Below are 24,139 nucleotides of genomic sequence, written 5' to 3'. Positions count from 1 at the left end.
AGAACAGCAAAAGTTTTGGAGACAGAGGGATTTGAACCCCCGGCCTTTCGCAAGCATTCGAAACAATGCAAAGCGAACGTGATACCCCTACACCATATCCCCAGTTTTTGTTGAAGGAACTCTGTCTGTTTGCATATATATACACAAACTTCCGATGCTACGCCCTCAGTTTCTATCTTCTCCAAAGACAAGACGCTGACTATCGTTCATAGAGATAAGCCTGCATCATTTCCTCAGTGTTAAGTCAATCGTATCATTTTTACTTACACTACACTGCCTAACTATCATATAGACATGTTTTAAAATGCTAACCTTATAAAATCTCACCATGGCAGTCAAAACCTTTGACTTTACCCCACAACTCATCATTCACTAGTCATATTTAACAATCAAAGCCAGTTGACATACAAAGCAACAGTTTGGGAATATATAGTAGCTAAAAGTATAAACAAGTCATAAGAAGTTCGTCCTTCACCACCGGGGGCCCGGCCCCAGCAGTCCTTCATCATTACACCAATGTGTTATTCACACAAGGTGTCGCTTATTGCACCTTGCTGGCAACAAACTCAGCAGCAGCAGCAGCATCCTTGCTGTAGGTGAGGTGATCGGGAGTGATGGCAGCAGTACCGGCGCAGACGCCATCGCCAGCGTGGCAGATGATCTTGACCTTGTCAGCCGAGACGCCCTGGATGGCCTGCTTCTGGACTATAACATTGTTAGCCTTTTGATACTTGTTCTCATTGACATATTGAACTTACAAGGGTCGCCGAAGTTGAGAACGGCAGCAACCTTGGCAGTGGTCTCAGCAGGAAGAGCCCTGGCCGCGTTGTGCACAAGCATAGCTCCCTGGGAGTATCCAGACATGACAATCTTGGTCTTGGGGCACTTCTTAGCAGCCTCCGTGACAAGGCTCGCCCTATTTTCTATTAGTATCGTGTCTTTCTTAGTATGGCGAATTTGACTTACATCTTTTCAGAGCCGGCCTTATCGCCCATCTGCATGATACCAGCAACGCTGGCGCTGTAGTCTACACCCTGAACGGCGAGCTTGTCCTGGCCAATCTTCTCACCAAGGGCCTTGAAGAAGGGAGGTCCGGCAGCCGTACCGACGTTGCCGGCCTCGGTGGTACCACGGGCAAAGATGACAGTGACGTCCTTGCACTCGCCGCTGAGGTCGTTCTTAGTAGAACCACCAAGTCCGCCGGCACCGGATCCTAGGAAACTGCCAAAGGGAGAGCTAGACGCACCTCCGGAAGAAGAGTCTCCGGAAGAGCCACCGGAAGAGCCACCGGAAGAGCCACCAGAAGAACCGCCAGAAGAACCGCCAGAAGAACCGCCAGAAGAAGAGCCGCCGGATCCCAGGAAGCCAGAGAGGGGAGAGCCAGATGCACCTCCGGATGAACCTCCATCAAAGAAGCCGCGGCGAGAGGCAGTGCCACCCGTACCAGCAGATCCTCCGGTAGAGCCAGTGAGAGGAGTAGGGGAGGTCTGAGGAGAAGCAGTAGGAGCCACAACGCTGGGAGCAGTAGCGCTGGGAGACTCATCTGAGGAGTCATCTCCTCCAAGTCCGGGGATGCTGGGGAGACCGCCAGAGCCACCTCCAAGTCCAGGAAGACTAGGTAGGCCGGAGCCGGAGTCGGAGCCACCTCCAAGTCCAGGGAGACTGGGAAGGCCGGAGCCAGAGCCAGAGTCGCCTCCAAGGCCTGGGAGGCTAGGCAAACCACCAGATCCAGAACCGCCACCAAGACTGGGAAGGCTAGGAAGACCACCAGAACCGGAACCACCTCCAAGGCCGGGGAGACTAGGAAGACCCGAACCAGAATCAGAATCAGAGTCACCTCCTAGGCCGGGAAGCTTGGGCAGACCGGAGCCAGAGCCACCTCCAAGACTGGGGAGACTGGGGAGACCAGAGCCAGAACCACCTCCGAGGCCAGGAAGTCCGCTGCCAAGGCCGGTTCGGGGAGCAATGGGACCAGCCACTGCGAAAGGAACAAGAGCAACGATGATAGATGTGTAAAGCATGATGAAGGTGTTCAAGCTGTTGAAACGAAAGAGGTTGATTGTATGAGAAGCGAATGTAAAAGGGAATAGGTATAAAGAATGTAGAAGAGGCTGCTGAGTTGAGATGAATCTGATTTCGAAATGTTGAAGACGAGCTCGGGTCTAGATTATATACACATTGTTCCTGACGCTTGAACCTCTTTTCCAACCTACTCATAATGGTAGTCATCACGATAGATTCAATCTACCTAGATGTTGTCCAACCGCAAACCTTTCCCAACTTGGGAGATTCTTCCGAGGTGCCCATCAATCTCGCGCCCTGGATTGATAACTTTCTGCTCCGTGCACGTCAAGAGAAACGATTGTGGTCGATCATTCTGGTAGATCCCGAGGAGGCTGACGAGGATGATGAAACGAGAACGCTTCTACCAAAAGATGAAATCAAGATGAAACAGTCGCTCAGAGGCCGTGCGCATCGAAACAGGTCATGGAAGAATGAGATGGGATGGTTCAAACATCAAACGGTGAAATCTTCCAGAAATGATATACGCTATTGTTTTCTTTTTTCTATTTCAATCTCTAACGTTGATCCGGATATTCTATTCCACCAATAAATAATAAATAAAAAGGGCAATGTTTCTTTGTATATTGAAGCCAAGATTTATGTCGATCAGTCAATGCAAAACGTGGGGATAACACGGCTGCAAACGGTAAATGATATATTACCTAAACAAAGCAATATCATGTAGTCAATTGCATTCTGTCACATCATTCAAGGTTGAATGACTCGAGTCGCGTCGACGTTAAATTGCACCTCGGATCATAACCCCAAGTCAAGGATGGGGCAGAGAGATATCCACATCCACCCATCATACATAATGTGAGAAATGATATGTAGTACCATTCTTTGTATTATTAACTAGAAAAACAAAATAATAAACGTCGCTATGTGCGTTAAAGGATAATTGAGTAGAGCTATGTCGAAATACCGATCATCCTCCACAGGTCCAAACTCAACTTTACTACCGGCCCTGTAGAGTAACATCCACTCCCAAAATTCATCTCATCTCCGTATCCATCTTGACCAGTTTCAAGCTCAGTAGTTAGTCTACTCGGTCGGACCAGCCGCGCTGCTTGCCTCTGGTGCGACAAGCTCAGTAGCCTCGTCATGCTTCTGGTCAGCGAGACATACCTTGATGCCTGCGTGCTGCGCATAGACACGAAGGCCGATCACGCACACGGCATTCCAGGGTTGCTTCTTGCGCGAGCGAAACTTTCGACGCGGGTAGAGGCCCATATCATCGCTGTCCGAGCTCGACGAATCGTTGTCGTCAGACGTCGTGTCGGAACCAGAACCAGAAGCTGAGTTGTCAAGATCCGACTCCGACGTTGGTTCTGTGGGTGGTGTAAACACAGGGTATGGGTCCATGCTGTAGTCAGTCATGGTCATTCGCCTGTTGTTGCGAAGAGGACTCTGGTCTTGATACTGGTATTGATACGGGATCGGTGGTGGCGAGATACCCTGACGGTTACCACGAGAAGATGGGGCTCGGAAAGGCATTCGTTTCCTTTCATCCTTCGCCTCATTCGTATCATGGGAAGACGACGCCTTCCTTGGCTCGACTGATGTTTCGGGATGTTTCGAAACGTCCAGGTCGTCCTTGCTGGGAGAATCATCTGGCCAAAACCCTGGAGGCGCCTGGTCCGCTTTGTCTTTAGTCTCGACTGCAGGTTCCTTGGGCTCAGGTTCGTCGTCGTCATTCTTCTTCTCTTCCTCCTCCACAGCAGGCTCTTCTTCATTCTCCTTGTCCTTTTCGTTCTCTCTCTCGTTGAGGTACTGATTGTACTCGTTCCTCATAGCCACCATCGCCTCCTCCATCCGTGCCATCGCCTCAGCCATGTGCTTCTTCTTGACCTCTTGCTCCTTACCCTTGAGTTCCTTCTTCTTCTTAGCCTCACGTTTCTTGCGAAGAGCTTCGTCCTCATCTAAGATTCCACCCTTTGCGTGGGCTAGATCGTACTGTAGACCGATCTGTCGTAGCTTCTTCGGGTTCTCATCTGCAGCTCTTTTGACCATTTTTTCCACTCTTGGCCGCCAAACGAGTCGTTCCGCCATGATCTTGGGAATGACTTCATAGGTGCCCGGCTCTAGTTCGACTTCGCAGTTGATCGAACGTCGATCCCATTGGTGCACTGGACGCACGGCGCAGATGGTGTCCTTACTTTCCGAGGACTTGATGAGAAAATTTAGAGTAAACTCGTACTGTCCCTTAAGGTCGGTAAAGTAGCGTTCGTCAAGCTTCAAGATATTAGTATTAGGCTTGTCTCTCAGGGACGGATCATACCTGTGAAAGAACAATAACCACCATGCCCTCTTCCTTGACCTCAATAACAAACTTCTTCTTAAGGTAGCCGGTAAGCCACGAGATACTGACACTCAACCACTGCTGAGCCACAGTCCATCGCTCATCAAAGAGTCGGGTTCTGTACATCCATTTGAAGTTGTCGAGCATATCATTAAACGACATCCAAAAGACTCCGTCGTCGCCGAACTCGTGCTTGAGCTTCTTGATCATGTACGGAGTCCACTCTTTGGAGCCATCTGACCATGGACCATGCCACTCGCCTTGACCGGCTTCGGACCTCTGTCCCCAGGGGTTTCTAGAAATTTTAGAAGGATGGCTCAATACCGATGAAGAAATACTTACCGAATCTTGACCAGGCGAAACTTAGTACCGTCTTCGTTCTGCACCTCGGCGACTCTGAGCACTGAATAAGCATGCTGTAGGACAATCCCGTTCTTATGTTCGTCTCCTGGTCCACCAGCAGACAGACCAAAGACAAACTCTCCATCTTCGCCATCTGATCCAAGCATTTCTCGCCACAGTCTCTCTTTGCGAAGAACTCTATTTCCCGCGACTACTGTGGCTACACCGCCTGTGAGATCCTCGACAGCTGTTCCAGCCCATCCGCCTTCCATGGACTGGTAATCGCCATGAACTTTGGCAAACTATGAGCGTTAGCTTCTGTCTCGCATAAGTACATTCGTTAACTCACTGCTTTCTCCAGCAGGGGCAACCAGGTCTCGTTGGGGTCCTCGCATTTGGCAAAGTACAAAGCTTCGGAACCTGTTTGCTTCTGCTTTTTGTACTGACGCGCCTTCTTGAGGGTTGCGTCGTAGACTTGGCTGTCCTCTCCAAAGTCCCTGTGCTTCAAATACAGGTTGTCGTCCACGACAGTCGATATCCACTCTCCATCACGGTAGATGACGAAACCATAGACGCCGCATTCTTCATCCCGGGCAACGCATATCTTTTTCATCAGGTCTTTGCGATGGGCGATGGTTGCGAGAGCAGCCAGCCACCAGCAGTTACCGGTCGCACCCTGCTTGATGTCTGAGCTGGAAAAGCCGTCGATAGTGAACTGGGGGTTTTCAAAGATCCAAGGGATACGGTGAACTGAACCAGGCCTTTTTTGCCGGCAGAAAAAGCCCCCGTGGTAAGGGCCGTCTCCCCGCAGGTTGTCCATGTTACGATCACGCTTCTTGCTTCTTGGATTATCAACGGCTTTACGATCGCGTGGTTTCTTGGTTCGTCGAGCATCGCTCGTGGAGCCGTACTCTATATCCTCGTCATCTTCGCTATCGCTTCCGCAGATATGGCAGGTATTCCTGACGAGGCCAAAGAGACAGTTATCTTGGTGCGACGCAAAATCGGACTCGACATCAAAGTCCGGATCGCTGAACTTGGAATTGGTACGCTCGCACTCTTTGACTATGGCACGAACTCGAGCACGGCAGTTCTTAGCAGCAGCCTCGTAGCTCTGCGCCGCGTTTCGAGTTTGGGGCTCGGACGAGTCCGCATCTGTAAGGAGAGAGTCGTATAGACTCTGAGGGAAAATAGAGGTTACCTTGCCGGGAGTTCTGGAGTGATACTTTTTCCAGAACTTTGAGACAAGAGCTTGAGGGTTAAGGTTCTTGCGTTTGGGTTTGGCAGGAGAGTCTGGGGCTGGTTGGCCATTGGGAGACGGTTGTGGAGGTTTCATAGTTGTAGATCGAAAGGTAATTTTGTAAATCTGGGGATGAAAGCTGAGTAGTGATTTTTTGAATATTTAAAGATGAAATCTCCTGGGAGGATAGGCATCCGAACTCTATATACTCAGCCATAGCCAGTTATTAACAGTCATTGGTTGAGGACCTTTGTTACTCAGATACCTGGAGAACGGTCCGCTTGTCTGCTGATCAGGGTAACATTAATTCATCTCCGCGTCGTACATACGATTGCGCGAAGCGTACTGTAAGTGTAGCATGGCATGCAGTCCATCCATCCATCTGCCTTGGCCTTTTGTGAGCCGCCGCTTTTACCAGACCATCATAGCGTACAAAGAACCCGCTCATGCGGTGCACAAGGCTGTGTTGGTATCTTTTGGTTGAAAGAGGTAGGGTGCAGTGCATAAAGAGGGTGATTAGGCAACAACAAGGGAAATCGGTTTTGGCGATGCTGTGCTGCAGGATGATACCTCTTTGAGTCTTCCATGTTAGTGGCTTGGTCTAGATAGAATTTGGGTTGGTTGTGAAAGGGGCTCTTTTTTATGTGGCTGTGTATCAATGCACTTTATCGATACATTAGTTTGTCACATTGTTATTCTTCAGGAATTTGTTGTTGGATATCATTGTGAATAGATTGTCACTGATCATGATCATCCGGCCAAATCCGATGGTTCTTGGTGTGAAATAAGGCTGTCAATATCTCTAAAGCAGCGAATGGGGGCCAAAATTCAGTCAGAACTAGAGGAGCAATTGCATGCCCAGAAGAGCAGGAGTGAGTGAATAACTTGGTTTTTTAAGCCGCAAGTTGACAGTTTAGCTGATCCGATCCGCTCTTTTGTTCAGTTTGAGGCTGTATATTCATTCACTCTTTCATCATCTGCAGCAGTAACGACATCTTGGCTCATCATCTGACGTTGTATTGCAGCCACGAGAATCGAATCATACTCGGTTCTATGTCTGCCACGTCAGCTGCGCCAGATGCCTCGCGGAAGCCTAGGTAGTAGGTAGTGAAGAGAAAGTGAGGCTCAACAAGAGGCAGAATTCAGAATGGAGGCTGAGTTTGTAGGCAAGACCCTTGTTCATCCAGCTCGTACCCTATAGTCAGTTGAATTTCTTCAAGATTTGCATCGAACACCGGATCCCCGATCCAACAAGAGATAAGAACAAATTCTTGTGTGTTTATCATGGCAGTCAAAGAGTCGAATGGATCGTTACTCTTGGGTAACAAGGAAGAATTGTCTTTGCCAAGTCATCCATGATTTAGTTATGCCTTGTCTTGAAAGCTTCAAACAAGCAAAACCTGATGCTGGAACATTCGACTGCCAGCAAGAATAGCCTAACCATGTTTAAAATAAAGCATACGACTCAGTGACTAATCTCTGGAATAAATATTTCCAATTATACCATTGTTCCGTCGGTTATCAACCCTTTTTAACCTCTTTCTGACATGACAAGACCGTTTTCCATGATTTGGCAAACTCTAAACTCCATTGCGGAGCCGTAGATCCCGGGCCTATTTGTCTAGCCTGTTCATGGATGCCGGTAGTTACGGAACCGCATAAACAAGCGGTAGTTGTAGGGACCAAAAACAAACACAGAGAGCGTTCAAGGTGACTCAACAGACGGAAGTATCGGGGACACATCGAGAGCTGTCAAACCTGACACTGCAGCTCTAGCGTATCTGAACTAGACTAGACAAGACAAGACAAGGCGTTCGCATTGTCGCCGTCGATAAATAAAAACAACCAGGGCTCTCACGAGTCAAGCAGAGAGATTGAACCAAGGCGTTATTAAACCAACAAAACAACGGGTTCAAAGTGGATGAAGCTTGTTCCTTTTGGAAAGGAATGTGGAAAGACCCTGTTTTTGAAAACTGTCATAAACGGTGAGGCCAAGCCTAAGGAGGAAGAGTTTATGTATGTCCTCCAGCCCAAGACCTGACAACACAAGCATACCTTACCTTGAGTGCGTAGTATAGGTGGGCGGGGACAAGAAAAGAAGTAAGGCGAAATGATTGAGAAATGATGTAATCGACAAAAAAGGCTAAGCAAGGACCCTGACAGGTACGAATGCATTTTTGAGACTGGAAGGGTGAGATGTAGGTGATGTTTTGAAAGACATATTTGACAGTACCTACTGAAAGGGAAATATCAATTATAGGCTTTCAAAATAGAATGCGCATAGAACATGTACAGCACAATAGACCCATCAATTCCCCATAATCCTCTCCGGATTCTCGTCCCCCAATTGATCATGATTATCTCGGGTTTTCCAGAATGCGACCCCTGCATTTCTCTCTCTCTCCTGATCCGCTTCTTTTGTCGACCCCGCCAAAATGCAACCTAGGAGGTACTTAGTAGACTCGCTCGCTAAGATTCTTAGTTCAAACCATCATGTTATGGCGTTGTCACTCGTTCTCCTCGGCTTTACCTCCCACCTATTACGGACCTGATGTGCACATCGAGATCTTTATTTCTGTTCTCCCATCCCAATTCTATCAAGACAAACAAACCCCCGCTTATTGAGCGTCATCGCGACGTCGCACACTAAATACGCATACATGTCTTGACCTCGAGCCCTCAAAATTCGAACCCCATCTGCTCTGCTCTGTTGCTGTTTAGCCTAGAGGTAGTTGTCTTGTCGATTCGGATTCGAGCACCGACCGAAACGAAACGCCTAACCGACCATGGCGACAACTCCTCCAACGGCGGCTTCTACCTCCACTGCCGCTCTTCAAGATTCTCAACAACCGACCCCTACGCCGTCATCATCTTCAGCTGCTCCTCCTGCACTTTTAACATCAGCTTCTGAGTCTAGCGATGATGGAATCCACCTAAGTCCGGCCGCAGCTCGTCGATTCGCCCGCCGCAACCTACGCCGCCAATCTCCAACTCCCGACCTTGTTACTAGCCTCGTCAGACCACCATCCCCAGATACTTTCTACGTTGGAGCACAGCTCCCTCATCAGGGCAGGCAGGATGTTAGAGGCCGTATCGATCCTACATATTCTTCAGGTCTATTGATCCCGAATGTTAACTCGGACCGTCGGACCGGACCCATGACTTCTCCTCACCTTTCTTCTCTTGGAATCCCTAAACGCTACGGAGGAAACTGCGTCTTTGACTTGTACTCTCTAACATACGTCACGGAACCTGACCCAAACCTACTGTGTCCCATTTGCCACGACCCTCTCGTGGATCCCGTTACAACTCCTTGCGACCACACATTCTGCTACCGATGTTTACGGCAAAGCATTGATTCTAGTCCATCAGGGACAGCTTGTCCCATCGACCGGGAACCCCTAGCATGGCCCAATTGCTTCAGTGCGCCACGACTTATCCGTACGCAGCTTAACAACTTAAAGGTCAAGTGCCCTTATCACGCACGAGGATGCAAGTCGGAAGTACGCCGAGAGGTTGTCGAGGTACATGCTACTACGCAATGCCGTTTCAAGGACTTTACATGTCCCGGCGTTGATTGTGATAAGAGGTTACGATCTAAGCCTACGGACGAAACCTGTCCACATAAAGAAGATGAATGCCAACACTGCCAGGCGTCTTTCGACGCTCCCGACCGCGAGCTCCATTTATTATCTTGCCCCATGAGCAAGACCCGATGCGAGACCTGCTGGAAGCTTGTCTATCGCAGTCAGACCAAGGCCCATGACGAGCTGGAATGCGAAGGGGCTATTGTGAACTGCATATATAGCGAGTTTGGCTGCCCGGCTCGTGTCATGCGTTGGCAAATGGACTCACATACCATGGGCTGCGCATTCCACCCAGAAACACCATCAGGGATGATCATCAGATCTCAACGAGAAATCATCCAGACTTATACCGACTTGGGTCAACAAGTCCAGCAATTACAAAACCGCCAGGACGAGACCAACGAGCGCATAACCGAATTCAACTCAACTCTCAGCCGCCGAGGTGTGGGCGAGTCTGTCGTAGGAGACAACCGTACCATTCAGGACCTTGACGCTGGCTTTGAAGAAGTTCACCAAAACCTAACACACCTCGAAGCACGACAGAGCATGTGGACTATAAATCAAATCATGCCCATTCGCGAAGAGGTGACGGAACTACGAAACAATATCAACATGATCCGAATGCATGTTAACTGGCTCCTGAACCGAAGCCGCGAAGAAGGTCGCATAAGAGCGGCTGCGAGCTCCGGGTCAACAGCGACTCTCCAGAGGGACAGGTCGGTAGAAGGCCCTCGTCTCTCGGAACGCCGTCGCTCAGCTAGTGTCGAGGGAACAGACCTGCCCCGTCTGTGACGAGCTGGTCTTTAATACATCGAATATTGCTGTTGTCCCCGAGCTTCTTTCGTTATAATTATATTGTCTTTCTGGCGCATTACGGTTCATGGGATACCCTGGCATCAACATACAGGCTTGGGCGGAAAATCATTACCACCTGGTACGGTCAAGCGTTACGTTGATAGTCTCATTTTATATAGAATCTTTTAATCAGACAATTTAAGTTTGATATTGTCGATTTGATCACATAGTGGCTTACGGTTTACCACGGACACTTGACAAAAAACAGCAAAGCGAACCTTTTGGTTGAAGTGTAATAAAGACAAACGAACAAAACAGACTTCTTTCTTAATCAACAGATGACCCAATTGAGTGCAATTCTTGAAGTATCTGTCTGGACCGCAACCCACTTATACATGACTGTATCACAACCAACACATCGAGCCGTCGTCAGTTGCCGTAGCGAGCGGAGTTTAGCAAAGGATTGCGGAGTTTGGGTATAGCTGATTATGTTGACCCAAATCTTTAAGCTAGATTGTCCGAAGTTCCGCTGTATTTCTTTGTATAATGACATATTCCACATTGTGCCATTGCCATTAACCGTAAAGCGAACTTCAAATCTTCCAGGTCCTTCTATTAATAAAGACAACCTCTATCGCAGAAACGCCACAGCTGTGTGCAGCCACTAAAGTATAACGTTAACAGGCATCCTCACCGCCCCACCTCGCCCACCAAAAGTTACGCACAGGGCTCTGTTCTGCCTGGGATCCCCCCACCCTCAGGTCCCTCAAGCTCATCATCCATCTCCATATCTACGTACTACTTGTGAGGCTTGGGTCCACACCTCATAGATATCCCAACTCCGTCTCAGCCTTGTCATCCATCTCGAACTTCTTGCTTTTGACACCCTTTTACTCTTTTCACGTCTCCTTCCATTACCGTCGCATTCTAGATCCGTATACTTCGACGATGGATCCCAACGAGCAACCATCCTGGACGGGAGGCGATGCCCCAGACAAGGAAAAGATGGAGCAGGCAAGTTGCTTTCAGATGAACTCATGATGGGGAGAGTATGCTGAGCTATGGTTACCAGATTCGCGCAAGACGTCTTGCTAAGCTGGGTACATCGACACCCGTGTCTAACAAGTCGGATGAGAATAAAAAACCCGATTCCGAATCGTCCAACCCCTCGCGAACGTCAACGCCAAAGCCCCAGGCCGAGGCCGATTCAAGGCCCAAGATTAATATCACTTCCTCTGCTCCGGCGGCATCTTCTAGCCAGAACCCTTTCAACAAGCTAGGCGTTAAGGCAGAAGCGCCGAAACCAACAGGTAGCCCCCGTGTGAATCGCAAAAGATTGGCATCTGAGATTGACGACGCTGCTCCAGCGGATCGACCCTCCCCGAAACCTGTCAACACTCAGCCCGAGTCTGATGCCGACTACGCCGACCGAGTACTTTCACAGATCTTTCGCATCAGCGTGAACCCGCATAACATGATCAACAGCCATGGTCAACGGTTGACGTTCCTTCCGAACCTAAACGAAGAGCTGAACGAGTCGGCAGAGTCCCTGAAGCTTTCTCTCAACACACTGGACCAAGCTCTCATGGAGGCGGCCAGCGGCTATCCCCAGGATAAGCCTCTCATGAGCTACTTCCTACCATGCTGGAAGCGTGCTGTAAAGGCGTCTGTCCAGCACAAGGCAACAGAAGGAATCAAATTTGAAGTACACGAAGAGGCGAAACGTTTGTGTATGAGTGGTTGTCTTTTCGCACTGACTATGCCGGACCTTTACGGGTAAGTGATTCCACTGCACTAGAATCATAACTCTAACACCCAAATGCAGGAGACAACCCAACCCCAAGCATGATTCACTCATGCCATATCTCCTAAAAGGCGTGCAGGACGAGGGAGGCATTTGCTTCACCTTCATTCAGGAGGCTATTAAGAGATTCGACGATGACGAGGCCATCCCTGCGCTTTTCAACGACGCCATGGTCCAAATCAGCAGCAGGCTAGGTGAAATGACCATGGACCAGGACTACAAGCCGTACATTCAGGCTATGTTGACTTACACGAGGTTCCCGCCTCTGATTGTCAACTTGGCCAAGCACTCTTGCTTCAAAATGGCTCAGTCTGCTGCTGGCATTGAGAAGCATACCATTCTCGGACCTTTCTTCCGAATCTCACCACTCCAGAGCGAGGTTATCAAGAGTTACTTTCCAGGAGCTCGCACCCTGGACAAGAGCAGAGTCGTAACCGCCCAAGACGCGCTGCGAATGGTGCTGAGGACACATCAAGACGACCTCTTTGCAATCACAAACGCATTTATCCGGGCAGGTCAGGACACAAGATCCCGAACGTTGGATTGGTTTGCCTACATCATGAACACAAACCACAAGAGGAGGGCAATTCAGGTGGACCCACGCGAGGTTTCTTCTAATGGATTCATGATTAATGTGACCGCGATTCTCGACCGATTCTGCGAACCTTTTATGGATATGGATTTCAGCAAGGTCAACAAGATCGATGACAACTATTTCAGGAAGCAACCACGGATAGACATCACGGACGAGACAAAGCTGAACGCCGACCAATCCTACTCAGAATCATTCTACGAAAACAAACTACCCGGCGAAACCAACTTCATCTCTGAGGCTTTTTTCTTGACTCTGGCGGCTCATCACTATGGAAGTGAAGCCTGCAACTCCCAGTTGAAAAACTTGGATAGAGATATCAAGTATCTGGAGAAGCGAGTTCAGGCTATGGAAGCAGAACGTATCAAGTTCCTCAATGCTCCCGTACAACTTGAGCAATACGAAAAGGCGGTTAAGAGACATGTCGATGTGCTCGAAAAGAGCATTGGCGTCAAGCTATCGATCGAGGGCGTTTTGCTCGATGAGCGAATGCAGAGCACATCGTTGCGCTTCATGCGAATTGTGGCTGTTTGGCTACTTCGTTTGGTGACTAGATCAGAGTACAAGCCTGGTCAAGAGTCAAAGGAGATACAGTGTGTAACTTGATACGAATTGTAGTTGACGTGCTAACAATTTTAGATTACCCCTTCCCGCGGAAAAGTCAGATGTTTTCTCATGCCTCCCCGAATACACACTACAAAACATCGTGGATAACTTCAAATTCATCTTTCGGTCGGTCTCACAGTCTGTCTCAAAGGTTTCATAACTAACAAACGAATAGGTGGTTACCTAAAATCCTCCCTAGTGCTGTCGGCGACGAGATGATTGCGCTCTGTGTGACATTCCTTCGCTCAACAGATTACATCAAGAATCCTTATCTCAAGTCTTCATTGGTTTCACTGCTTTTCTCGGCTACTTGGCCGTTGATGCATCTCAAGCGAGGAGTCTTGGGCGACCAGCTTGTTGGTAGTCAGTTTGCCAATGACCATCTCCTGAAGGGCTTGATGAAGTTTTACATCGAGTGCGAGTCCACCGGTGCTGACTCTGCATTCTACGACAAATTCAACATACGATATGAGATCTTCCAGGTCATCAAATGTGTCTGGGTTAATGATCACTACAAGCGACAGCTCACACGAGAGAGCCGGTGTGTAATGTCCAACTTTACGAATATGGACAAATCGCTAACATCTGTTCAGTGTCAACAAACAATTCTTTGTCCAGTTTGTAAACATGTTGCTAAACGACGCTACATATGTCTTGGACGAGGCCCTTTCTAAATTCCCTAAAATTAGAGCTATCGAGAGAGAGCTCGACAACCCAGCTCTAAACACTGAGGACCGCCAAAAGAAGGACGAAGAGCTGCAGCAATTGGCCAACCAGGCCACGTCCTTTATGCAACTTGCTAATGAGACACTCGAAATGATGAAGCTTTTCACTGAGGCCATGAGCGAGGCTTTTACTATGCCTGAGATTGTGTCTCGTCTCGCGAGTATGCTTAACTACAACCTGGAGACACTTGCAGGCAAGAAGGCCGCAGCCGAACTCAGTGTCAGCAACAGGGATAAGTACCACTTCCGCCCTATTCAGATCATCTCGGATATCGTGGATATTTACCTCAATCTTGGTACCTCGTCTGTCTTTATCGACGCTGTAGCTGCGGATGGCCGTTCTTACAAGCCCGAAGTGCTTGAGCGTGTCTCACGCATCCTCACATCAAAGAACCAGAAGGACCCGGCTGTTATTGCTCGCTGGGACAAGCTAAAAGTCAAGTTTGAGGAGGCAAAGACAATCCTAGATCAAGCCGAGCTGGACCTTGGCGATATCCCGGCCGAGTTCGAGGACCCTATTATGGGAGACCTGATGAAGGACCCTGTCCTATTGCCCAGCAAGCACATTGTTGACCGATCCACCATTGTTCAGCATTTACTGAGCGATCCCAAAGACCCTTTCACTCGACAGGCTATGACAATTGATGATGCTATTCCACAAACGGAGCTCAAGGAGAAGATTGAGCAATGGCGTGAGGAGCGGGTACAGGCTGCCAAAGACAAGATCAAGAGCGAAGCTATGGACACTACAGAAGGATAGGGGTTTATCCAGCGTTTACTTTTTCAGAAGGGGAAAAAAGGATATGTTTTGTCAGATGTGCTCGGCGGCTGTGTCTGATATAGCGAGGTGGTGCACTTGTACTTTGGTCTATTCACAGCAGGTTTACGGAGGACTGCTAGATGAGAGAGTCGGGGGAATCCACATAAAACAACAGATCAGACACAATAGTAAGCTGCGAACCACGAGTTGTAGCACATTTCCTTTTATATGATCAAGGTTATCCCGTAAATATCAGCAAGTCCTATCCCTACACTCATGCAAACCGGGGTATCTCTACTACCTCCTATATCCCCTATCCCCAACGCCTTGACTTGATGTATGTCGAATTATGCATTCAAATCCTTGTACTCCTCGAGAACCTGTTCAAGCTCCTTCAGAATCTCCTTCTTGCGCTCCTCAGAACACCAGCTCTCCTCGATGGCCCCACGAACAATCCACGCCCAGTCCTTGACAGAAAGGTCGAAGGTGTCCTGGACACGACAGTACACCTCCTGAACGTAAGCACCAAAGTAAGCAGGGTCATCGCTGTTGACACTGAACAGAACCCCGGCGTCAAGGAATTTGCGAACAGGGGCGTCGGCTAACTCGGGAAGGTTGCAGAGTGCAACATTGGACCAGGGGCAGAAAGTTAAAAGGGTACGGTTGGCCGCCAGTCTCTTGAGAAGTTCAAGATCCTGCGCAGCTGCGAGGCCGTGGTCAATACGCGAGACCTTGAGATGCTCGAGTGACGCGGTAATGAACGAAGGGGGTGCTTCCTCTCCAGCATGGGTGGTGAGGTGAGTACCCGTCTTTGCGACACGGGCATACACCTCGGTGAATAGCTCAGGAGGGAAGGCCTTTTCGCTGGATACCATGCCGAAGCCTGTGAGAGTACCGTCGTTGAAGTGTCCCCGATCAAGCAGAGTGTCAACGAGTGCATGAGACTCGGGGACAGGGAGATGGCGAAGGATGCAGACGATGAGCTCGACAGTGATGCCCAGATCGTTCTGGGCACGTAGCTTGGCGGCAGTGAGACCTGCAACGACGGTGTCGTAGCTGACACCCCGGGCAATATGTGCCTGGGGATCAAAGAAGATCTCTGCATGTCGAACGTTCTCACTCGCTGCTCTCTGGAAGTACTGGTACGCCAAAGTTTCGAAGTCGTTTTCGGTGATGAGCACGCTCATTCCGAGGTAGTAGTAGTGCAGGAAGTCATCCAGGCATGTGAATCGCCCATAGCGCTCCCGCAGCTTGTCAGCAGACTGGTATACAGGGTCGTTTGGAAGCTCGATGCCGTTCTTCTCAGCGAGAGAGAAGAGGAGCTCTGGCTCAAGAGTTCCTTCAATGTGAAGATGCTGCTCAACCTTTGGCAGAGCTTGGAGGAAGTTGTGGACCCGAGACTTGCACATGTTGGTTCTTTGGCTAATAATTCTGGTCCAATGTTAACTGAGAAGATGAGTTTTATCACGTATAAGCAAAATCACTTGAAGAGTGTTAGGATTATATTTTATGAGTGAGTGTCTGCTTTATTAGATCTGTAATAGTAGACATTTGCTGATATGGAGAAAGAATTTGCGCTGATTTAGGTATTGATAAGAAATTCAATAGGTCCGAGGCCGAATCATTGAAGTCCTTGTCCAATAGAAAGCGGTCATAATTGCGGGAGCGCCCGGTCCCGTCCGTTATAAACTTGTAATTATGTATATTCAAAGTTTAAACAGTCAAATAGTAGTTACATAGTAGAGTATTATGCATGTCCGTCCATTGTATAGAGTTTTGTGAATACGGTGTATGATGTATATTGATTGACTTGGCAACAGAAATAGGGTATGTATATTGCTTGGCAAGGCTCTGCCTGTCAGTGTCAGGCCTAGGTCGATGGAAACCTGTCAGCGAAGGACCTTGTCATTGTGGCTTGAATTAAGGAGCTGAGAAGCAGTGCCGAAATCCTCTGCCTCCTGACCTCTTTACGCTTAACACTTGATTTTTGATAGACGCGCCCACTGATCATCACATCAAGTGCTGACTACGGGTACTAGACCCGACTTAGTATTCAATTAGTACATGTGCTAAGCTGGATGGATAATGGGGGCACATGCGAAAACTGGCTGAACTGAATCACTCTCGGTACAAACCACAACCTAGGACTTTTCCCAAGATTTCCCTCATTTCCTCCTCCTTCTCCTCCTTCTAGCCACTTAGAGTCGTCGGCGGCAGCTTATCCTGTCACGCCCGGGGTCTGATGTTGGTTCAAGAACAAGGAATGAAGCTTCCGTTCCGATTCCCGCGTCAAAAGCAAAGAAATCTCTCTCAACATCAAGTACATAGAAATAAACTCACAGGCACGGAAACAGTACATGTGGTTGGTTATCTTGAATCCACATCTCAGCATTTTGGAAATGACAAGGAAGAGTTCCAGGATATACTCTCCTCAAGTTAATTATATCTTCCCTGCCTCGTTCTCTATTCCGTGATACTATTGTGAGGGCAGCTCTTCGTCCCTCTTGGCTCTTCATGCGTGTTTGCTAACTTGAATTGGTATTTGACTCGGTTTTGAATAGAGCCATCATCACACTCCTATCGTGAGCGACTCATGCAGGTACAGTACATCTGGTCTCAACCCGGCTATTGCCCGGTGCAACACGAATCGGAACGGTTCCCATGATATATAACATCTGTGCATGATAGATCACGACGTCTCAGTACATTGTTACATGGCATGAATGTGTGGTTTCTTCAGCTCCCTGCTCAGAGAGAGGCAGCGAGAAATATCTTTCCTTTGCGACTGGATATTCGGATTGGCGGTCAAATGTCGATGGTGTGTTGCCTGTCAAAGTGTAAATGGCCGGCTCCCCGTCTAGTGAGGATACTATGTACATGGTTCAGTTTCAGACACTGCGGGGATTTAATCATATTAGTGCCCCCGTAGTGAATAAGAAGAAAGAGATGCGTGCCAGGCTTGGTAGTGTTCCGGCAAGCAGACCCTGGAATGTCGCTCCAGTTGGTTGCGCTATCAAGCATTGCTGGCTGCAGCTGATGGCCAACTCACCGTGTACGCCGAATGCATCACGTTCTGTTCTATCCCAACACACGTTCGTCTCATGAGTGTGCTGGTACATAGTATCAGACACCTAGTTACAAGAATGCAGTGATTGGCAACCTTGACTCGTCAGAAGTGATAAACGAAAAAACAGTCAAATCTGTCGGATAGACTGATAATCAAGAATTCCACTTTGGTGACTAGCCGCGAAACAGGCTGGTGGCGCCATTCCGCTCGGTAGCTAATACCATTGGTAGATGTGCATCGGAGCATGGGCAACCCGTTGCTAGTTATATCTTAGCTTATACTACTCCTGTTCTTGGGCGCTTCTTCGTCAATGTGGAAACTGGACTAACAAAGTCGGTCTTCACATCAAATTCCCTAAGCTATCTGTCGACAAAGATTTCTTCTTGGCCGAAGCCAAATGATAGTCGCTTTGCTTTCCTCATGTAGCTCTAGTCAAGCACGATGGAGCTGATCCTGAAGCGCCTGGGCCATGTGGAACAGGGTACGTAAGCTTCCGGAGCCATACGGGAAGAGGGCGTTGAGTTGAGAATAAGCCTGTTCGCCGAACAAGTGGAGTGAAGGGGTGAGGCATCCCAGTCGCGGACGGCTAGAATGTCTCAAGAACCGACTAGTAAGCAAACATCCAGCGGAGTACTCTGTAGTCACGAGTTAATTAGACCAGCTCTGGATCGGCATTTGAACCAGGCAAATATGTTGATAGGATAGCAGTTAGTTAGGTGCTGGGTCTGGTTGAGAGATGCGGAAAATTGTTCAGAACAATGCGAAGAATGCGGATTGCCAAAGGAATATTCTCTGTTAGATTCATCCCGAGCGATCAAAGCAGCTAGTTTCTGTCAAGTTCGTGGCGTTCCCACGTTAGGCTTGGTTGAAATTGACATTGCGGCTGATGTGCCGCACATCTGTCTAAATGCCTGTCCAAAATAACAACCAATCGTATCCGTACTAACATGAATATTCCATATGCACTCCCATGTTCTCGATGTTTTGTGCAGGCCAGAATTTAATAAGGGGAAGTGCATACAAGCAAACGCGGCTGGATTTCGAGGACAATACTTATATATCCCACGACGGACGAAGGTATTTGTTGGTCCGAAAACCAGGTTGTTGGATAGTAACGTCCATTGTTGTGAGGTCTTGTGGCTTCACTGGTATGACAAGATGCGGGTCGTGCTTGAATCAAGATAACGCGACTAATCTTGCCAGCCCGGTTCTCCATGGGTCTGTGGTGCAAGGCGCAACAGATTCGCTTCCAATCATTGGCCTGCTTGCCCATGATTGTCGCTTTGTCTCGAACGGCGCGTCTCTAATAGGAAAAGTGAAGTGCCGAGACCAACAGAAGCAATTCGAGAATAGGATCAAGGCACAAATATGGGATTGTGTGTAGTGTGTCTATCCCTTCTCTTTGCGTTCCATAGTAAGCAGCGGCAAGGTAAGCGGTTGGCAGCCTAGACAAATCAGCAATGACGGATGGATGCAACCGAATTTGAACTTGGCGGGTTCCAATCATTTGTAAACCCTGACGAAAGGCCCACGAGGCCCATCGGAGGCAATGCCGAGACGACTTTTTTCTATTGTTCTCGAAGACGAATAGACTTTCGTCATCAGCAATTACAGTAGGATGGATCGACATCTAGATCCCCCATAAATTTTTTAGGTAAATGATCTGATTAGAGCCAGAAATGGCGCCGAGTTTGTATATAGGTGTATATCGACAAATACATACGGAGTACTGTACCGGACATGTACTGCTTGGGGGTGACGTGCATTGGCTCGATACTCGAGAGCGAGTCGCGAGGCACATACGTAACATGACCCGTAAACGAGTGACGGGCCGATGAAACGGAGGCTTGATTTTGAGCCGTGGCCTTGGGCGTGTTTGATCGCCATCTGTCTGTTCTCAGGTGGCTGTTATTAACAGGGCACCTAACTAATAAGATGCCCCAACCCGACAGATCATAGGCGAGCCCAGGGCAGAGGTACATACTCCGTACCTAGTCCAGGTCCCAAGTCAGACGGAGAAATGAAAGAACAAGACAAAGCCTCAGAGTGGTGGAGTTGATAAGTAATCGGACGAGAAATGTTGAACAACGACATGTATGTAGGTACCTAGTAGGTGAAGCTACCTAGGTAGGAACCTACCTAGGCACCGTACCTGCCTAAAAACAGTACTGTACCTACCTACTAAGGTACCTACCCTGACACCATGCCGGGCAAGTGCTGAAGACAGGTACCACTAAGCCTTGGTGTGGACCACTTGAAAGGAAGGAGCCAATCTCGAACTCTATCTACCTACCTCTTGGGTATCGTAGTGGTTCACCTGGGCAAGATGAACCTCGCAAACGGAATTGGCAATCAACGGAGAAGGTAGTGTTCAGATTGGTTACCTAGGAAGGCACCCGAACCGTGTTGTTCTTTCCGTGGACATCCGCACTAAGACGAAGTCATGTAGGAGCCCGTTGTACCTACGATAATGGATAGTAGATGGCAAGTGCTACTACTCTGAGACCCCTGCTGCCCTGTAAGTAAACCAACAGGTAAATTTAACCTTCCATGTCTAAGGCCTGCCTTGTCTGCACTGACCTGAGGCTCGCCTAACTCGAATCGGTACCTTAGTACCTTTGCACCACCCCGCCAATCTTTGGTTCTTCTCAACTCCTATTTGTGACATCGTACTGTACATACGTACAACAGAGCATGCTCCAATTCTAGGTATGCTTCAGCTTCAGTTCCGTCTCCGCCTGCTACTCGCGTATGTATATTTCCACTGTGCTGTATCAGTAGCGTAGTACAGTATGGCGGTGGCTAACAATAGTTATCCTTTGTCCCGCCTAACATGAACTGTCCATGTCCAAGATCGTGCCCCCCCTGCCTGCTCCAAAAGACAACTTGACAACTCACAGCAACCCCCTTCCACGGTAGTCAGCATCCGAAACCTCAACCCGCCAGCTCGAATCTCAGCCCACACGGCCCCCAGGACCCCCGCCCCCCTCGATCTTGACAAGGGCCACACATCCACCGCCAAGGAGCGAATGGAAATTGGGAAGACATCCTTCTGCCTCCATCCCCTAATTCGCAATGATACGGCCGCGATACCAAGCATTAGACAGACGGCATGCCAAAACTTGAATACAACTACAAGAAAGGCTTAGTCTGAGCCAAAGCTCCTTGACCTCCATGCCAGCCTGGCAAAATACGCATCATAATACTGGGTATATTTCACCAAGTCGGCCCCGCTGCCTCCGCTGACGGGCTTTCTGTTCCCACTTCTTTACCGGCCGTTAACAACGCCGTAACGGAGCGTGTCAGTTCATTCAAAACGAAGCGCCTCTACCGCCCCAAAAACAGTGAATTCGTGTTAAAATCCATAACCATGCTGTCGGTTCCCTACGCCGCCAGGACTTACTTGCATGCCAATCAGGCACATACATACTTGGCTGGTAGATTCGTCTCGTCTCAACTCTACATTGATAGAATCAACTGCGGTTTCGGCGCTCTGCAATGTACCGAATGTTACAGGGGCAGTATTTCATTTGACTCTATAGGCGCTTCCAAGAAGAAAATAAGCCATGCGAACCTGGTGCATCAGTTGCTCCTCATCCTGCGCCTTCACTGTATGCCCCTGCCTTCCGTTACATACAAGGCGGGTCATGGTGCGCGTATATACATACTATTTTGCGGTCTCGTGAGAGTTTTCCCCAACTCTCAGATATCTTGGACAGTGCAGGTATTCCGAACCACGGGCTGTATCTAGCGGCCTAGGTAGACTATGATCATCTGGTACGAAGTGTTTTAATTTAATCCGCATTCCTTGTACTGATCAAATAGCTAGATTCTGTCTGTTCATACCCAAGGCCCGGGCGCGCCATCCGCCCAACCCTTCCCTTCCCGGCGGTTCATTCGGCTCTAGCCCGAATCCCCACTGCGACCCTGACTGGGGATTCGTCATCCGCTTCCCACCCACGGCGACGGATATAACCGTCCCATTGGCGAACACCTGGACAAGGTGGCACCCTCGGAAACCACCAAGGCCGAATCCATGCTCTCCGGCAGGCCGTGTGTCCAACGGCAGCTTGCAGTTTTCCAAATTGGCAACCATATGGCTACCTGTACAGTCCACCAGCTCGGCGCAAACCCTCAAATCGGCCAAGGGCCATTACAATCAGCATTTTAGAACTGCAACGTGAGGGCAATTAGCTCCCGTCCGCATCACTGGTGCTATCTATCCCTGACCTCGAGTTATCGACTGCTGACGCCACATATCTGGCATGACAACCATGAATCAGGAGTCAGTAAGGTTGAAGCTGACCAGTCCTCGTTGAGCTCCACAGGTCAAGCAGTCAGATAGTAGCATCGGATACTACTGAACCATGCTGTCCGCACAGACAATACGTTTCAGTTCTGAGACTACACCCTGATGTGTATTATCGGATGCAAACATGTCACTACGGATGTCATGTTAGTTATTCCGGTCATCAACCTACCAGCCGAACTGTCAGTTTAATGGCAAGTTGTCGAATCCCATGCTGATTGCCATTGATACGGATCCTCAATGGCTTTTCGTACCCAAAACGCAGCCAATACAACATACGAGACTGATGTTTTGGATTCGGCGAATTTCTCATGTCCTGGGACGAATACATGCTACCCAACTAACTGTAACAAGGCACGCCGATCTAGGCGCGGGGGTAACACATGGCATCGCGGGTAGCAAAATACAAAGATGGCCGAATATCGACCGGCTCGCTGTTCATAGCATTTCCGGAAGTATCAGTCTTTTTCTGGCGATCAAGCTGCCGAGAAAATCTAGGTTCGTGGTAACATGTCGGTCAGCATAGCGCCAGAAAATGGCCCAGTAAATAACGCCGGCTTCTGCGTTCTATTCCGATCATGAAGCAAAGTCGATCATGGTCCTGAAAGAACTGTTAGCAAACAGTCAATAGCTAAGCCATGCAGTCGCTAAATACGCCCAGATCGCATCACGGGTCTGACTTCTGGCAACCGAAGGTGGCAGAATAGACTGGCAAACAAGCACTTGACTTGTTGAACCGACGGATAGGTCCAGGATCCAGGATTATGACTGGCAACATATGTATTCCAGGATGCCAGTCTCCGCTTGAAACACATTAGCGGCCATGGCTGATCTCTCAACAGCCCTGCTCAGCCAAGTTGTTTAGGGTCCGGCCACCCCTCCCCCCAATTTACTATCGCCTGGCCCAGATAATATTTCCGAATCTGCGTTAACGCGCGGAGAGCCCCGGATCACGGACCAGCGCCACTAACACGGTGCTGCTGCTGTGCCCAACTGGTAACGAGCAACGATATACCTACTTGCAGGCGCCTCTTCTTTCTAACGGTACATTTTCTCTCTTCTCAGCCTAGTCGTCGTGAGCCAAACTTAACGACGTCAGCTCTGGCCTCGTGGCCTCGCCTTTTCTTTTCTTCTTCGCAGGTCCTTCCAGAACAACTGACACCCGGATGTTTAAGGCTACGACTTGACTTCGTCACTCGTTCTAACTCTCCTCAAGTGCGTCCAGCCTCAGATACGCTTGCCTACCACTGGAAATCTACACTCGAGCATACGCCCGCTGGGGAGGTACTGCCGAGTACCACGTTTGGGTTTTTGCTTGGCTATTGTCTAAGGCTTGTGGTTTGGGAAACCTGCGATCTGTTCCTAGTGTTGAACAAGGTGATGAGCCGAACAACCACTTCGGAAAAGAACGGTATTGGGTTACACAGCCTCGCAACATTCGAGATATCCATTTCGCAGAGACGGATTCACACTGTTCATCACAAGATAGGAGACCGGCGGCAGAGTTTGGAGGTTCCGTTGCAAGGTTGATTGACAAACAATAGTACATCCTAGCTTCTTCTTTCCGAGCAAGGCGAGAAGCGGGAGTTTGCCCGCTCTGTACTTGACGACTTGCGGCTTTTGTTCAACAGAGTCTCCTTTATGCTCGTTGACCGACGCCCCCCTAACGTCCTTTCCGTTGGGGGACCCTTTGAGGCTTCCTCGACCAATCCCAGTAGAGGTGGGGTACCAAGAGGGTTATCAGCTATGTCAACACCACAGAACATCTATACTCGCTCGCCCAATCCCTCAAACAGGTCCTACGACTCCTCATCAGTCTCTTCCGCAACCTCGCCCAAGTCTTTGTCCCAGTTCGCGCCAGGGGCCATGAATACCAACCCACGTCTAAATGTACCGGCAACGCCCCAACCCATCGGCATCCCCCCTTTGCCCCCAGTCAGCCAAGG

The 24,139-nt window shown here is 49.1% G+C and overlaps 5 protein-coding genes and 1 non-coding gene across 6 annotated transcripts; 2 read left to right on the top strand and 4 right to left on the bottom strand.

Moving 5' to 3' along the window:
• Positions 1-16: 16 nt before the first annotated feature.
• On the bottom strand, positions 17-102 carry FPOAC1_001682. Its single transcript has one exon. It is a non-coding gene; the product is annotated as a tRNA-Ala (tRNA).
• Positions 103-541: 439 nt separating this feature from the next.
• FPOAC1_001681 (uncharacterized protein) lies at positions 542-2,021 on the bottom strand (the record flags this gene model as incomplete). Its single annotated transcript, XM_044846278.1, has 3 exons — positions 542-705; positions 759-916; positions 967-2,021. The coding sequence occupies 3 exons, from the start codon at positions 2,019-2,021 to the stop codon at positions 542-544; spliced, it is 1,377 nt and encodes a 458-aa protein (XP_044712194.1).
• Positions 2,022-3,108: 1,087 nt separating this feature from the next.
• FPOAC1_001680 (uncharacterized protein) lies at positions 3,109-6,044 on the bottom strand (the record flags this gene model as incomplete). The annotated part of the gene is made up of 4 exons (XM_044846277.1): positions 3,109-4,299; positions 4,346-4,661; positions 4,709-5,010; positions 5,058-6,044. 4 exons carry the CDS (start codon positions 6,042-6,044, stop codon positions 3,109-3,111), a joined length of 2,796 nt encoding a protein of 931 aa, XP_044712193.1.
• A 2,690-nt stretch (positions 6,045-8,734) lies between these two features.
• FPOAC1_001679 (uncharacterized protein) lies at positions 8,735-10,327 on the top strand (the record flags this gene model as incomplete). The annotated part of the gene is made up of 1 exon (XM_044846276.1): positions 8,735-10,327. One exon carries the CDS (start codon positions 8,735-8,737, stop codon positions 10,325-10,327), a length of 1,593 nt encoding a protein of 530 aa, XP_044712192.1.
• A 988-nt stretch (positions 10,328-11,315) lies between these two features.
• On the top strand, positions 11,316-14,817 carry FPOAC1_001678 (uncharacterized protein; the record flags this gene model as incomplete). The annotated part of the gene is made up of 6 exons (XM_044846275.1): positions 11,316-11,348; positions 11,403-12,106; positions 12,156-13,319; positions 13,366-13,458; positions 13,508-13,873; positions 13,926-14,817. 6 exons carry the CDS (start codon positions 11,316-11,318, stop codon positions 14,815-14,817), a joined length of 3,252 nt encoding a protein of 1,083 aa, XP_044712191.1.
• A 347-nt stretch (positions 14,818-15,164) lies between these two features.
• AAH1 (adenine deaminase) lies at positions 15,165-16,226 on the bottom strand (the record flags this gene model as incomplete). The annotated part of the gene is made up of 1 exon (XM_044846274.1): positions 15,165-16,226. The coding sequence occupies one exon, from the start codon at positions 16,224-16,226 to the stop codon at positions 15,165-15,167; it is 1,062 nt and encodes a 353-aa protein (XP_044712190.1).
• Between the last annotated feature and the right edge of the window lie 7,913 nt (positions 16,227-24,139).

Source organism: Fusarium poae, chromosome 1, assembly GCF_019609905.1.
Source record: "Fusarium poae strain DAOMC 252244 chromosome 1, whole genome shotgun sequence".
NCBI lineage: Eukaryota > Fungi > Ascomycota > Sordariomycetes > Hypocreales > Nectriaceae > Fusarium > Fusarium poae.
The sequence above is the reverse complement of the archived record's forward strand: the minus strand, read 5'-3'. Positions and strand labels throughout refer to the sequence as shown.